Here is a 17,251-nt window from a genome sequence, read left to right as displayed (position 1 = left end):
ATTTTTGAATTTTTTATTTACAGACAGGGTTTTACCATGTTGGCCAGGCTGGTCTCAAACTCCTGACCTCAGATGATCTGTCCACCTCGGCCTCCCGAAGTGCTGGGATTACAGGCATGAGCCACTGTGCCCAGAGTAAAATTTAGTATGTTTTTTAAACATCTTTAGCAAGTATTCCAGATTATTTTGTAAAATATTTTATTGTAAATTGCATATTTTTTCATATACAAAATGCTTAGATGGTATCAAATGTCTGCGTATTATATAATTATAGGATATATTTTAGAAATCAGTTCAATTTTTAAGGTTTTCAAATTTTATGTATATTTTTAGGATATCTTTTTTTAAAAGCTTCTAATGCCTTAAATGTAGTGATCTAAGAATAGGCATTCATACTGTTTTAAACAAAGCAGATTTGCCACCATTTTATACTCACTAATTTTTTTATTATATGACAGGGTTGACTAACTTTTCCCCCATTTGCTTTGTTTTACAGAATCTTGAGCTCAGAAAATATATCTCCAGGTTCTCTGCAGTTTCTCTGACATACACAAGATGTGATCCACAGCATCTTCCATTTAAATGACCCCTCCTTTGGGCAATCGAATTGAATAGTAATCATTTTAGACTTATTAGGGATACAGCATCTCTTATCCAAGCATATTCCACAAAAAGTGGGTTTGTAACTCTGAGTACTTGAGCATCCAGAAAAGACAAATTTTTCAGCTTTGGAGAGTTGGAAAGTAGGTTGGCATGTTTTTCCTTTGGGGATCTGAAAAGATACATAAAATGAAGTCATTCTTTAAATTTGATTACAATAGTTTAGAAAAACAACATGTAGAATATTTTATAGTACAAGCAATTATTTGGAGGCATTAATAACAGTTGTTATGTAGTGATTTCCAGCACTCTCTTCTCTACCCTTAAGATCCCCTTCTCATCAGAGGTCTGTCCTCTCTATTACTGTCCTCTCTATTCTTCCTCCATCATATTATAGCACCTGTTCCTCAGTGTTTTTTGCTATCTGTTCTTTACACAATTTTACAATAAATAGAAATTTCTGTTTTGTTTAATATCAAGGGCCATGTCTTATTAAATATTTATCTAAGACTTAGCAAAGTCCATAACACAGCCCAGACAGCTTTCAGTGGATGGGTAGATGAATACTTATCCTAATCTTTCTTTAAAACTGAATTGTCAGCCGGACACGGTGGCTCAAGCCTGTAATCTCAGCACTTTGGGAGGCCGAGGCAGGCAGATCACGAGATTGAGACCATCCTGGCTAACATGGTGAAACCCCGTCTCTACTAAAAATACAAAAAATTAGCTGGGCAAGGTGGCAGGTGCCTATAGTCCCAGCTACTCGGGAGGCTGAGGCAGGAGAATAGTGTGAACTCAGGAGACGGAGCTTACCGTGAGCTGAGATCACGCCACTGCACTCCAGCCTGGGCAACAGAGCAAGACTCCGTCTCAAAAAAAAAAAAAAACGGAGTTGTCAACTTGCTAATATGATAGAGAGTAACTCTGGGGTAAGAAGGATTGTGTAGCATTTCTAAAAATTACCCTTTTTGAGACAGACTTCCTGCCTCGTTCAAGAAGTAGGACCAGCTCTAGTTATACCAAACAATATTAGGGTAAATATTTTATTGTAGTGTTTTAGCAAGTTTACTGTGTGAGCATAGAGCATTTTAGAAATGGTGTGGCTTCCTTCCAAGTTAGTGATATATAACTAAGATCAGGACTTCTCTACTCTGGTGTTCATAATATCTGTTTTCATAATTACAGTGTAGCAACCAAAAGCTTTTATTCATTAACATAGAAAAAAGAAGTTAGAATCTGCTCTGGTTGGTAAAATTTTCCCCACAACGTGCAGTTATTACCTGTTTTCCTCTGAAATAGTTTGACTTTAAGCATTATAATGAGATGGTTTTATTTTTCTAAGAACTAAACACCATCCCTCCCTCCAAAACACACACATGCTTACTTTTCAGGAATCTCTTAATGTTGAATTAAGTTAAATATATTTAAACTTTACCTTTATTGTCTTTAATATATTGCTGTCACAAGGCTGAATGTAACACAGTCTTTTCTCTTTTCTCATTTCACAGTTGCTGTTTTCATTGGTCACCCTATTAGATATTCCCATCCCACATGTTCTGGAGCAGGGAGTCCACTTTGTTGCTTGCACAAGACATTTTTTTTTCCAAATAAGTGGGAGATTTCTATAAGCTAAAACAAAGGGAGAAAAGTACATATGTATATATATAAATGTACTTAGATAACTACAAATTATCTACAAGTAGATAATTTTTAATTATAGATAAATAGATAAATAAAAATCTATAAATAGATAATTTTTAATCATGTTTAAGCTAATGTTTAAGAAATCTGAATATTTTTGTATAATATAACTCAGAATAAAAGAAGCTGATGGTCTAATTTATCATTCTATCTCCCTCTTTCCCAACCCCAAAATTAACTTTCAATCAAGTATTACAGTGCAACCTCTTAGGAGGAATACAAATACCTTATCTTTGAAACACTGAGAAGATTTACTCATTTGCATTTTCTGCTTCGCCTGTCCTCTGAATCCTAAGCCTGAGCTTATGTTCCTGTGGAGTTGTCCTTTCCCTGGTTCTTGCCTGATCATTTCTAACAGATGTTGAAACAAAAATTAGAGAATTTGAGATATTGATCAGAACAGTGTGATCTTAATGTTAACTTTCATAATATGTTAAAATCTAAAATACAAAAATTATACTTGAGAATGAGACTATCAGTGAGACCAGATTTCTTCCATTTGTTTTAATCTAGTCTTTTAGAAACCTGTCTAAGTAACTAATGCTATACTGAACTAAACTAATAGTTTATATACAAAGTCATTCCAAGTGTATAATTTCATTCATTCAACTTAATTGTCACACTCCCTATGTTCTTAGGCCCAAAGCACTCTCCAATTGGGTAGGATTTCAAATTACTTGTGAAAAAACAGAATGGATGGATCAATAGATGGGTCAGTGAGTGAGTAGATAGAGCCCCTCCAGTGTCTGCTGCTAAGGGGAAATAGAAGGGGAAGAGAGAATATAAGAGGGTATAATAATGCTCCCATTTCCATGTGAGGTCACTGGGAGCTTCTTGTTATGAATGAATCAAGCCCTTGGCTCATTTTAAGCAAACTACATATTGACTTACTATCTCAAGGCATTTCCTTAAGGTTAATGTGCATCTTGAAATGAATGCTTTGGGAGTACGGTTGTGATTTGAGTCTGCACAGCAAAATTCTGGCTATATTACTTCAAAAAAATCAATTTAAAACTTGAAAAAGACCCAGAAAAAAAAAAAAAGGCCTTCTTCATAGGAAATAGTCTCTTTAAAGTATGTGCTCTATTAATTGATACTAGGACACTGCTTTCAGTGTTATTACAGTAAAGTCTCTTGCAATTGCACATAGAACTGAGGAGAGGAAGCAGAAACGTGAAGATACCTGGAAGGTAGACAACAGTTTAAAGACCTCAATGCAGGAAGCAGATTAGAAGCTTGGCACACATCTGCAATAAATAAACGCAGGTTAGATTACCGTGTTACCAGTAATCCTACTTGTTAAACCAAGAGCTGTAGTTCAGGAATTCACCATTCATTAAAAAGCAAGAAAACTAGAAGAGATTTTTTAAACAAAGCTTAGTGTTTGGTGAGCACTGAAAAAAGCATGAGGGCATTATGTCATTGCATGCTTCATACTGACCTAGCAAAAGCTAGATTCCAACCATAGACTATAAATTACTGTCACAAATATATCTTAAAGTATATGTTTTTGTCATTATGGTTAATTTTAAAAGCCAAATTCCTCTGTGGGCCATAAATACAATTTCACAGTTAAGCAAAGAAGAGACGTTAGACTGAACATATACTTCATTTGAAACACATCTAGCTCTAAATCGCAAAATACTAGAGAACACTTCAGGAGATTTTCTCATGTTACCTGACAAGGCACTAACTACCAAGACTGACTATCTGATGCCTTTCCCAACCAAGGTCAAAGTGAATCCACTCAACTGCTCTAACTTCTAAAATGAGACCAACCTGAACTTGATCCAAAGGGCTTCGCTCGTGGAAAACTGCTCTAAGGTAGTCTTTCCAGGGAAGTTTATGCATGGGTTCTAAGAGCCTTATATTGAATCACTAAAATCCAATGCAGAAAGCTAACTGTTCTGTACATTTTGAAAAAAATAATAATAAGGATAGGGCTTATAATTTCAGAGGTTTTAGAGCATTAACAGTGTCATGCTGTCAACTGAACATGTCTAGTAAATGCAAATTCACCACAACCTGGTAAATTTTTTTTCTAATTAACTGACAAAACTGGAGTTCCTTTTATAGTTAGTTTTTAAATATCTAAAACTCATTTCTCTGCTTATGGTTGCCTTTATTAAATATCCACTTAATAAAAGTGAACTTACGAGTTGTCAACATATACAAGTATTCTGCATTTCCATCGCACCTCTCACTAAGCTGTAAACTTTAAGAAAAAGCCATTCTTGATTTCTGGATGAGAACACAGAGATGTGAACAAGAACCAGACTTCGATGTTACCCCTTCTGAGTCCTTCCTCTTCTATACTTTATTTGCTGGTGGTTTTGAAACTCCTGTTCCCAAAATATGCTGATGCTTAAATAAAATGCTAACTTAGAGCAGACCAGGATACAAGGTTTATGAATATACTTAAGCTGTTTGCAAATGGTCAGGTATACAAGATGGGTAATGAAGAATCACACTTCAGTTTTCTGAGTACATAGATACATGGGTAACCTACTTAAAAGTGCCTCTGTGTGTGTGTGTGTGTGTTTATAGAGAGAGATTAGCAATTGAACTTCAATTTCAGAGTGAATGAACGGACTTCCTATGAGATTTCTATGTTTAGAAATAATATTAACAAGTTCAAAATATGTGTCAGTTTTTATTTTCAGCAGTAGCCTCTCATTTCTGCCTGTATCACATAGAAATGTTGCCTTTTAAAATTTGGGGAAGTGGATGGTCAAACTTCTTGCCCATAATAGAACAACACAAATAAGTTATTCCAGGGTACATGTGAACAATATTTGGTCAATTTTCCTGAGAAGAGTTTGGGAATAAGCAGAGGTGTAAGATTTTAGAAGAGCTTCCTGACCTAGTAGATCTTTTAAAAATGTTTTTAAATGTTTCACCAGAAAATTCTAAAACATTATAACATTTCCTTTTCAGACGTTTATCCTTGTCTGAGGCAAAGATTGAGTAAAAGGATACACTCAAACTATATCTCACTCTGACCACCAATCAGTAAGTACTTACTGAGTACTTATGGTACATAAAAGGAACATGAAGGAATACCACCAAGGTCATACATGAAAAATAGCTCTACTTATGAGCACCTGGCATTGTTTTGTAGCTTGTTGAAAGCTGCTGTAGTAATGGTTCCAGGCCACAGTTTGACTGATCAGACTTCTTTCCACCTTTAGCTCCAGAGCAGTGACTGTCAGCCAGCTTTGGTATGAACAGAGGCGTGCATCCAATGGCGCCACTCACACAGAGGCAGCTAAACAAGGGGTTGGGCTGAAACACTTGGCCATTATAATAATGTACCTGGTTGAACTCACATCCAACAGCTACAAGGTCTGAAAAGAGAAAAGAGCAAAATTGCCAAAGAAGCCATAACCTGTGACAGTGTAGACCTCCAATTAGGAACCTAAGAAGAAATGGATTATCTCCTGTATGAAGTATAGCTCTCAACCTCTTAGGTTCCATTTGGAACCTCCTTCATGGGACATCTGTAGAAAGGTTTCTAAAGTGAGGCATTTTCATGATATCGTAGGCTATATACCCCACATGGTCACTTCCAGAATTAAGACCAAGTAAAGATCCTGTAAAATCACCATAAGAATAGCAGTTGATAATAAATCTGAGATAGGTTGATGTCTAGTGAGACAGGTTTTCCCAGACATCCAACAATAGGCTAGGATATATTCTTAGGAAGACAGAATAAGTGAATGTCTGAAGAAACTATAGTTAACTACAGAACTGCAAGGTACTGACGGGTTTTGTTAAGAGATTGTAGGAGAGTTTCACTTCCTCTGAGGGGTATTCTTGACCTTCTGGAAAGGCTCTTCCCCAAGTGCGGTCCTCTAATCCCTTGGCAGTACCTGAGACACTTTTAGGGGATCTGCAAGGTCAAAACTCTTTTCCAAGTACTAAGATGTGGCTGGCCTTTTTCACTGCGTTGGTATTTGCACTGGTGTACAAAAGCAACTGTGGCTAAAACTGAACTGCTGGTGCCTTGGCATGAATCAAACTGTAGAAGTAATCTTGTATTTTTCCTTGCCAGGTACTTATACTTTAAAAGGCGGGGGGGGGGGGGGGTTTACCTAAGAATGTCCCTGATGGCACAGTATAAAGTATTAATTTTATTAAATCTTAATCATCAAGCACTGGTCTCTTTAATATTCTATGTAACAAAATAGGAAATATACATAGAATATTCCAGTGAATAGCTGTCTTGAAACGTCAGCAAATGACTCTCAGGGAAACTTAAGGAACCACGTCATTGGTAAAGTTGTGAGCTGAGCTAACCACTTTTTTTAGTGGGAATTTTACTTGAAGAAATGACTGATGATAAACTGGTTATTCAGACTTGTGTATTTTGGAAACATTTTTTTTTTGAAAATGAGCAAACTGAGCCTGTCACTTCAAGGAAAACAACTGTGACAGCATTTTTTGTCAATGCGAGAATTCAAGATTTCAAGGAAAAATTCAAATTTTGGAAAACTTGTATCCATCACTGAAATCTTTATATTTATCCAATATGTAGACTTTTCCGGTGAGGATGACATTAATGTGATTTTTTTAGACGTTACATAATTGTGTCAATATTTTGAACATCTCTACAACACAGTAAACATATTTTCCAAATGAACAATGCATAGAATGGCAAAATTATGCATGAGTAAAAGATCTATTCCAAATGGGTCTTGGATAGACTGATGCATTTTAACGTCACAGAGTTGAAAGTTCATTGATGTGGTTTCAGATTCCATGATGCAGCTAATTTTTAAGACACTATCACTTGTCAAGTTTTAACATAATATCAATAAACATAAAAGTATATTCACAATTATCTGAAAAGCCTGTTAAAATATTCCTCCTTTTTCAAATTACATATCTGTGTGATGCCAGATTTTCTTCACATATTTCAACCAGAAAAACATATAGTAACAGATTGAAAGAAGCAGCAGATGTGTGACTCTAGCTATCTTCTATTGAGCTAGACACTAGAGAGATTTTCAAAACATGTAAAACAATGACACTCTTTGACTAAATTTTTCTTTGGAAAATAAGTTACACGTTTTTTCATAAAAACATTATTCTTATTAATCTGCAATGGGTTTATTCTTTTTAAATGAATTAACAAATATTTCTAAATTTCTAATCCATCAAATATCAATGGATAAAACCCATATAAAAGCTCTTTAGGTCCTCATTAATTTCTTAGAGTGTAAACGGGTAATTTTTAGACTATAAAGGGGTCATTTCTAAGACTATAAAGGGGTCCTCAGATCAAAAAGTTTTTAAAACATTGCTCTTGATCAGGGATCATCAAGTTTTCTGCAAAGAGCCAAATAGAAACTATCTTAGCCTTTGCAAGCCAGAGAGTGTTTGATGAAAACTACTGACTCTGCCATTGAAAAGCAGCTGTAGACTCTACGTTCATGTGCCATGTTCTAATAAAGCATTATTTACAAAAACAGGCTGTTGGCTAGATTTGACTCTCAGGTCATAGTTTGGGGCCCTAGTTATAGATTATCCCCATTCCTATCCTCGTGGCTATGCTCTGTTAAAAGTCTCATCACATTTTGTGTGAAATTACTTATGGAAAGGTCTGACCCCTTAATATTTGATTCTCTGAGGCCAAGGCCTGTATCTCTTGTTTTCCCTGTCATGTCCTCAGTTGCTGGCCACAGTGCTTGGCTGTGTAGTGGATGGTCACTAAGCGTTTGTCGGGTTAATGAAATAACCTGCCCAGCTTGGGAAAAATGGGTGTCCTGAATGCCACATTGTTTGATAGGTCATGTTTTCCTTATAGGATTCCAATAAATAACATTTTTGAGAGCCTACTGAATACCAGATATTGTGCTAGGTGTTTTATGTCATTATTTTATTTGATCCTCCCAGCAATTCTATAAGCTAGGAAGTACATATTATGTAACTGAGGCACAGAGAGAATAAACAACTTGATCAAGTGTATTCAGTTAGCAGAGCAGTCAGGACTTGAACCTAGATCCCACATTTTTAACCATACAATACAGTGCTGGCAGGGGCATCAGGCTATCAAGCTTGAGCACTCTACACATTCAGCGTGACTCCAAAGATAGGCTCTCATTCCGTGGCTCATAACCAAACTTCTGATCGTAATTTGCCTTCCTGCTTAGACTTTTCTGCAGACGGACTAAACTGCCCAGGTGACATGAGCGTTTCTCTTTCCTTAGAAATTTTATTTTTTTATCCTAAATTATTTGGCATCCTGAAATAGTGTCGATGTTTAGATGATCTGAATCAGTCTCCAGAGCCTAGTCACACAAGGCTGAGGGTCAGATTGTGGTTTGGGGTGACCTCACCTTTTTTTTTTTACAAATCTGCTGAAGTAAAAAGCACAGCACCTCAATCATTAGTTGGCAAAGCTGAGGTTAAAGTTGTATCTCTGAATACTGGGTATACATTCTAATATTTTTAAGCAGACTATTTTTTGTTACAGAAAAGACTGAAGTTGGATTGTTTTTGACAGTATTAACAAAAGCTGTCATTTTGTAGCACTTTAAGAAGTCAGACTCTAGATAATTCCTTTTATTTTCTATCATTAAAAGCAATTACCTGAGAAGAACTGCAAGATCACCTCAACGCAATGAAAATAATGGGTTTCTGAATGTGTGTAAGCATCTGCTAATTTCACGTAGTATCCAATACAATGGAGCCAGTCCCACTGGTGCATGAAAACTAAACCCACCTCATATTTAGCCAAACTAAGCTGATCACTTGAAGCTAACAATTGCAGGAGAGAAATCTGTCTAGACTCAATCTTTTCCAGCAGGTCCAGAAAGAGACACTTACATGCACACACTCCAGTCTCGTACCTAGGCCTGTCTACTGAGTAGTCACAATACAGCCCTTTATGTGGGTCACAGAGGTCAGCTTCATTGCAGATTTCCCCTGGTTGCTTGGCACAGATTTTACAGCATCCACAGCCGTCTCTCACCAGGCTCACTCCAGGAGGGCAATGGGGCTTCTGATGAGGGCATTTGCAGGGCCAGTGACAAAACTGTTTACGCTGATGTGCATCTGACACTTCTCCAGGCCTTCCTTCGGGTGTTGTATCTAACGGTCCAGTGCCCTGTGTCCTGCAGCAGAACTTCATTTGATAATAAAGGTGATGTTAGAAATAGCTTCTCTATGTAATAGTATAATAGGAATAGAAGATTTCCCACAAACGGGTAGTATACAGTGTGGTGAGTTTTAATCATTACAACACCTATCAGCATTTGACAAAATTACTCTCCTTAAACTATTCTTCACTCAACCTCCCAGACTCTTGGAGGCTCTTATTCCACTCTTATTCCTCCTTTCTCATTGACTGCTCCTTCTCACTCTCCTTTGCCAGTTTCTTCTCATCCTCTTTAATCTATAAACCTCAGAGCCCCATGGATAAGGCCTCTAAAGTATCTTCCCTCACTAATATCTCTTATCTCCAACTCATACCCTCTTCTGAACTCAAACTGCCTACTTAACATCTCCTCTTGGATGTTTAATAGGCATAGGAAATTTAATATGACCAAAAACAAGCCCCCAAGCTTCCCCCCGAATCTGTTCTTCCACACCCTTCCCCATTTGAGCAAATGCCAATATATTTCCAAAATACCTTGATATTAGATCATGCTTGACTCTTCTCTTTCACATTTTACATCTAATTCCATCAATAAATCCTGTTTATTACACCTTTAAAAAACACCCACACGAATCATTTATTGATGCCCTCTCTGTTACCGTCGTAATCCAAGTCACCCTTGTTCACTTGGATGATTACAATAGCCTCCTGAAGGTTCACCTTGCTTGCTCCTTTGTTCACTTGACATCCAGGATGATTCTTTAAAAATAAGCCAGTTCATATCACTCTTTGCTCATATGGAGTGAATTCCTCATGGCCTCCCATTTCAATGTAAAATTCAAAGTGCCGCCATGGCCCTGCATCATGTGCTCCCCCTCCCCATATTACTTTGCCCACTGCCACTCACCACTTTGGTGCCCCTACACCAACCACACCAGTGTCCTTGTTCTCTGACTCCAAGCACAGTCTGCCCCTAGATATCTTCATGGCTCACTCTTTTATTGTCTTCAGGTCTGTGCTCAAATTTCTCAGTGAGGCCCTCTTTGACCACTCTTTGTGAAAGGGCACCCTATCCCAGTCCTTTTGCCATAGAGTTTACCACCTTTCTTACCACCTACACATTTCAGTTGTTTACTTTCTGATACCTGCACCAAGAATGTAAGCAACTTGAAAGCAAGGTCTTTGCCTAATGTCTGTCTTGACGACTGCAATCTTCATAAATCACTTTGAGTGGTTATTTCAATCAACCTTCATAGCAACAGTGTGCAGTGGTGATTATACCATGCAATAGGCAGATAATGGCCCCCTCAAAGATGTCCATGTCCTGATCCCTGGAGCCTGTGCATATACGTTACCTAAAACAATGAAGGGGAGTTTGCATATGTGATCAACTTAAGAATCTTGAGGATGGATTAGAGACTTAAATGTTCGACCTAATACCATAAAAACCCTAGAAGAAAACCTAGGTAGTACCATTCAGGACATAGGCATGGGCAAGGACTTCATGTCTAAAACACCAAAAGCAATGGCAGCAAAAGCCAAAATTGACAAATGGGATCTAATTAAACTAAAGAGCTTCTGCACAGCAAAAGAAATTACCATCAGAGTGAACAGGCAACCTACAGAATGGGAGAAAATTTTTGCAATCTACTCATCTGACAAAGGGCTAATATCCAGAACCTACAAAGAACTCAAACAAATATACAAGAAAAAAACAAACAACCCCATCAAAAAGTGGGCAAAGGATATGAACAGACATTTCTCAAAAGAAGACATGCATACAGCCAACAGACACATGAAAAAATGCTCATCATCACTGGCCATCAGAGAAATGCAAATCAAAACCACAATGAGATACCATCTCACACCAGTTAGAATGGCAATCATTAAAAAGTCAGGAAAGAACAGGTGCTGGAGAGGATGTGGAGAAATAGGAACACTTTTACACTGTTGGTGGGATTGTAAACTAGTTCAACCATTATGGAAAACAGTATGGCGATTCCTCAAGGATCTAGAACTAGATGTACCATATGACCCAGCCATCCCATTACTGGGTATATACCCAAAGGATTATAAATCATGCTGCTATAAAGACACATGCACACATATGTTTATTGTGGCACTATTCACAATAGCAAAGACTTGGAATCAACCCAAATGTCCATCAGTGACAGACTGGATTAAGAAAATGTGGCACATATACACCATGGAAGACTATGCAGACATAAAAAAGGATGAGTTTGTGTCCTTTGTAGGGACATGGATGCAGCTGGAAACCATCATTCTTAGCAAACTATCACAAGAACAGAAAACCAAACACCGCATGTGCTCACTCATAGGTTGGAACTGAACAATGACATCACTTGGACTCAGGAAGGGGAACACCACACACCGGGGCCTATCATGGGGAGAGGGGAGGGGGGAGGGATTGCACTGGGAGTTATACCTGATGTAAATGACGAGTTGATGGGTGCTGATGAATTGATGGGTGCAGCACACCAACATGGCACAAGTATACATATGTAACAAACCTGCATGTTATGCACATGTACCCTAGAACTTAAAGTATAATAATAATAATAAATACATAAATAAATAAATAAATAAAAAAGAATCTTGAGGTTATCACTCTTGATTATCCAAGTGGGCTCAAGGTAATCACAAGTACATTGGGTCCACCGGGGAAGGAGGCAGGCATGTCAGAGAAGATACAATGGCAGAAGCAGAAGTAGAAGCGATGCTGTTGCTGAAAGCGGTCATGGTCCTAGGAAGTCAGACAGCCTTTAAAAGCCAGAACAGGCAAAGAATGGATTCTCCCCTGCCGCCTCCGGAAGGGCGGCAGTCCTGCCAACACTTGATTTTACCCCTGTAAGATCCACTTTTGGACACCAGATGTCCAGAACTGTAAATAATCTTGTTGCTTTAAGCCATTCAATTTGGTGATTTCTTACAGCAGCAATAGGAAACTGTATACTCCATTTTATCAATGAGGACCCTGAGACTCAAATTATTTAAGTTGTCCTGTGTAACAGATCAAGAGGCGATTTAAATCAGGCAGGCAGTTTCCAGAGCCTAAGCTCTCAACACTTACCCTCCTTCCTTTCCTAGTCCAACTCCTACTGCAACCCAGCTTTGATACTGAGCAAATCACCGAATCTCTGCATCTGTTTCTCCAGGCTAGACCTCATCCCTTAGGCTTACGACTTATTCATTGCTACTGGACATATGTACGTTGAGGTTCTACAACTACCCTCCCCCTGACAAACTGCTCCTCAACTAGCAGTTCCCATTTTATTGAATGGCATCACCATTCATTCAGGGGCCCTAGTCAGGAAGCTGAAAACCATCTGGATTTCTTCCTCTCCCTCATCCTTCACACCTGAAAGTGTCTGACCTACAGGAAAGGTGAAAGCACTTACGCACAGCATTCAGGGCCCTCCTCGTGTCTTGCAGTTCTTGTAAGCATTAGGTTCCAGAAAGTTAAAGTGCCTGCAGTTCCCTGCATATGTGATGCTGTTCCTCCTGCCTGGAACATTCTGCCCAGATCCTGTTCCTTCTTCATCTACTTATCCTTCAAGGTTCTGTTTCAGTATCATCTTTTCCAGAAAGGTTCCTGTAACTTCCCTGCCTTGCACAATTTTAAACTGAAATTACCCATGTAAGTGCCTATCTCTTCCACTAGCCATAAAGTCACTCAACCTCAGGTGCTTGTGGTTTGTTTGTGAGTATACCACCAGCACTTAGCACAGTGCCTGCCAATTCACTTATGTAAATAACTCTTAATGTTTATTTGATGGAACTGGGGGCTGTTGAATTGATTCCTAGATCTAAGTCAATTTGCACCTCAAAAACTCTACATTTAGAAGTATCTGTATGAAATTCCACCTAATATTAAACACTCAGCCTTTTTTCCTACCACTGGTAAAACACGTATGCCCCAGCAAAGAGTGACATTTCAGCTGCCATTCAAAAGTTGCATGCATAACATGAGAATGGGTTTTGATGGGGGGATAGGACACGGCTGGGCTTCTGGAGAAGGAGCAGGGGAAAAGGAAACACCAACCTGGAGAAGGGAGTAGAAATAGTAAAGCTAGAATCCTAAAAAATGTTTAAACTTAAAAATTTTTGCCTACTCAGTTTTGCATAGGTTCAGCTATGGCCACCAGTGATTCAGGATGCCAGGTTCCGTGGCCTCTTTGCTGGTCTCATGTCCGTGAAATCTCTTCAGTCCCCGCTCTTGCCCCACCTAAGGCATTTGACGCTCCTCTACCTTGGATTTCATTCCATCTGGTCCCCTCAATACACCCCTTACTTTTCAACGTACTTTCTCAGTCTCCTCCACAGGCTCCTGTTACCCTGAATTTGACTTAGAGTTAGGCCTGTTGGTGTTTCTTAGCTTTAACGTATTGCTTGCCTCACTTTACACACTGTCTCTTGGCAACCTCACCCACCCCCTTGCCTTCAGTTTTCATCCTATGCAAGTTTGAAATCTAAATTTCCAACCTGGACTTCTCCACTGAGCCCTAGACCTGTGAGCTAACTCCCTACTGGACATCTCCACCCAGATGTTACCTAAAACAATGAAGGAGAGTTTGCATATGTGATCACCAGGAAATACTCAAGTCCAAAAGGCATCATTTTTCACTCTTCAAAGTCTGGAGTCAGAAATCTGGATTCATCTATGTCGTCTTCCTCTCTCTCACCTCCTATGGCCGTTCAGTGACCTATCCTATGTATTCTATTGTCCTTATCTTCCCAGAACCAGATGCTCTTCCCCATTTCACTGCTACTAAGTAAGCACTATCACTACAAGTTCCTGACTGGTCTTCCTTCCTCCAGAATGACTTTTCAAGTGTATCTACTACATTGCCGCTGGAGGAATCTCTTTAAAGAACATGTCTGGTTATATTACTCCTCTCCTTAAAGCCCAATCAGGGGTTCCCCACAGTCTATACTGGGCAACCTAAACTTCTGGGTCAGGTATCCAAAGCCCTCCATTGCCTACCTCTTGAGCTTTAGCTCTCACACACTCTCCTTCCATGGCTTGCCATTTGCCGGACTCAAGGCACACTCCCAAAACTGCCCCCCTGGATGCCTCTTTATCTCTCTGGGTAAACACAACCTAAGAGAAATTGTTGCTAGCAGATCTGCTTCACAAGAAATACTAAAGGAGGATCTTCAGTCTGCAGATCTTCTGTTATGATAGTAACTTAGAAATACAGGAAGAAATGAAGAGGCCTGGACATAGCCAATATGTGGGTAAATATAAAGAATCTTATATTTTTCTCTTTTCCTCAGACATATTTTGATTGTTTTCGACAGCAAAATTTCAAGACAATAAGCGGCACTAGAACGGTGCAATAGAAAGAATAAGCATTTTGGCAACAGATCCGAGCTTTGCAAGAGCTCTGTGATCTTACAGAACTTCCCACCATTTGATCTCCTCTGTAATATGGGATTAATAATGCCGACCCTTAAAGTTGTTTTGATAATTAAGATTTATTTATTTTTTTTTTTTTTTGAGGCGGAGTCTCGCTCTGTCGCCCAGACTGGAGTGCAGTGGCGCAACCTCGGCTCACTGCAAGCTCCGCCTCCCGGGTTCACGCCATTCTCCTGCCTCAGCCTCCCGAGTAGCTGGGACTACAGGCGCCCGCCACCTCGCCCGGCTAGTTTTTTGTATTTTTAGTAGAGACGGGGTTTCACCATGTTAGCCAGGATGGTCTCGATCTCCTGACCTCGTGATCCGCCCGTCTCGGCCTCCCAAAGTGCTGGGATTACAGGCTTGAGCCACCGCGCCCGGCCTAAGATTTATTATTATATAACCCCCGGCACCCTTGGGCTGGGTGCAGTGGCTTACACCTGTAAACCCAACATTTTGGGAGACCGAGGCAGGAGGATCACTTGAGGTCAGGAGTTCAAGACCAGCTTGGCCAACATGGCAAAACCCTATCTCTACTAAAAATACAAAAATCAGCCAGGCGTGGTGGTGCACGCCTGTAATCCCAGCTACTCGGGAGGCTGAGGCACAAGAATCACTTGAACCCAGGAGGTGGAGGTAGAGCCGAGACTGTGCCACTGCACTCCAGCCTGGGCAACAGAGTGAGGCTCTGTCTCTAAATAAATAAATGAAGCACCTAGCACAGTATTTGGCACATAGCAGATATTCAGTAAATGCTAGGTATTATCAGGTATTTTATGAATTTATGAATTCCTAAAAGCAAAGTTAAGCACAAAATAATCCATTCTTACCTCTCGGTGTGTAACACCTTTCTGTGTTTGTTGTTGTTTATTTGATACACATCTCTCTGTGTTGGAAGACTTGCTGTCTAAGAATATGCAGCTGCTCTCAATCCACAATGACAGGCTTTTTCTCAAGAACAGTGGAACAGGAGACACACAGACAGAGGAGTGAGCCCCTCCACAGAACAGCAGCAATGACCTAGACCGCTGACATTCTTGCATGTCTTTTGAAATCGTAAATATCTCTCTATAGGGTATAACAACTTCCAATTCCTTGTTTTCTAAGATATATCTACTACTTATGGTCCCAATCAACTACTAACTCACAGACACACCCGTGTTTTCTAAATCACCAGATTTCAAAACTCTGTCCCCTGTCTACCGTGTAAATAAATCAACAATGAAGTCACCTTGTTTTCATCTTCTTATTTAAAAAGACTAAGGCAATGAATTGCTCATAGTAAGTTAAACTTCCCTTTGGTCTGTTGCTTGAAATATTTCCAAGCCTCCATAGACTGCTTCCCTTTCAGGAAGTGAGAAACACATGGACTGAGAAAAGACAAAGTAAGACAATGTTTTAAAAATGTAAATGTTTGTTCCAAAGTGCCGCTTTCAAACAAGGACAGGCTTAACTGGAAAAAGCCGCTGTCAAAATTCGTTTTTCCAGGGGCTCTTTGCACATTTTGCAGACAGCAATGGAAAGTTGAGCCTCCGCCTGGAGCTGGCGTGGAGAGACGCTGTTTCCCACACTGTGCCAGGCTATGCCTTAGACTCTGCTACAAAAATATATAGGAAAGCGTGGGGCTGTTCAAACATAGCGAAAGGAGGCTTCAGTGCCGTTACCTGAAAGGGAGAAATGTTTTACATTTCTTTCATGAAGCCCGTGAACTAACACAGAACTTTATTTGGAAAGAAAAATGGCTTCCTATTTCTTATGAAGTAGTTGCACAAGCCATTGATCCTCCCTCTTCCCCATCTTCGTTTTGTTTAGTTTTGGCCTGAAGAACTGAGGATGGCTGTAGTCTCTGGAAGGGAAAGAGTCGGGGGAGAGGACTTACCTGTGCCAGGCCAACAAGCAGAAGAGTGGAGAAGAGGAGTCCCCGCATGTCGCTGGGACCGTGGAGCCACCCTGAGGGGTAGAGAAGTCGCCGCTTGTTCATTGCTCCGGGTACACAAAGCTCCCCTGTCTCCTCTGCAAACCCCAAGCTCCTCTGCACAAGAACACACACCCTGCACCTCCCACACTACCAACTCTCAGCCTGCACTTTTATTTTTAAGGATCCGTTTTAATACCCTGTTTACTTTCGTGGGACTCTTCTAATACCTACCTTCGCTGTGAGCGTGTCACAGGTCAGGAGCGGGCGAGCACTTTCCTCCTGGGACTCATGAGGGCAGGGCAAGTAGTGACTGTTCTCTAAGTGACTGTGTGACCTGCCCCCAACAACGGGTGGGGTCCCACGTCATTCCCTTCCTTGCCCTCAGCTTCTCCATCTGTGTTTGCCCTGCTCCGGGTCCTCTCTGGGCTGCCTCCTCCTCCCCCTTCATCCTCACGTACAGAGTGCACGCCTGGCCCCCCGACAGGACCCATCACAACCTAGCCCTGACTTT

General features: G+C 40.0%; 1 protein-coding gene across 1 annotated transcript; it reads right to left on the bottom strand.

Moving 5' to 3' along the window:
- Positions 1-424: 424 nt before the first annotated feature.
- Positions 425-16,993, bottom strand: CCN6 (cellular communication network factor 6). The gene is made up of 5 exons (XM_033234337.1): positions 16,702-16,993; positions 9,133-9,430; positions 5,406-5,648; positions 2,036-2,229; positions 425-772 (listed from the first exon to the last, which is right to left on the bottom strand). Exons 1-5 carry the CDS (start codon positions 16,801-16,803, stop codon positions 491-493), a joined length of 1,119 nt encoding a protein of 372 aa, XP_033090228.1. The 5' UTR covers positions 16,804-16,993; the 3' UTR covers positions 425-490.
- Between the last annotated feature and the right edge of the window lie 258 nt (positions 16,994-17,251).

Source organism: Trachypithecus francoisi, unplaced genomic scaffold (genome assembly GCF_009764315.1).
Source record: "Trachypithecus francoisi isolate TF-2019V2 unplaced genomic scaffold, Tfra_2.0 Lachesis_group15, whole genome shotgun sequence".
Lineage (NCBI taxonomy): Eukaryota > Metazoa > Chordata > Mammalia > Primates > Cercopithecidae > Trachypithecus > Trachypithecus francoisi.
This window is presented reverse-complemented; position numbering and strand designations above follow the sequence as displayed.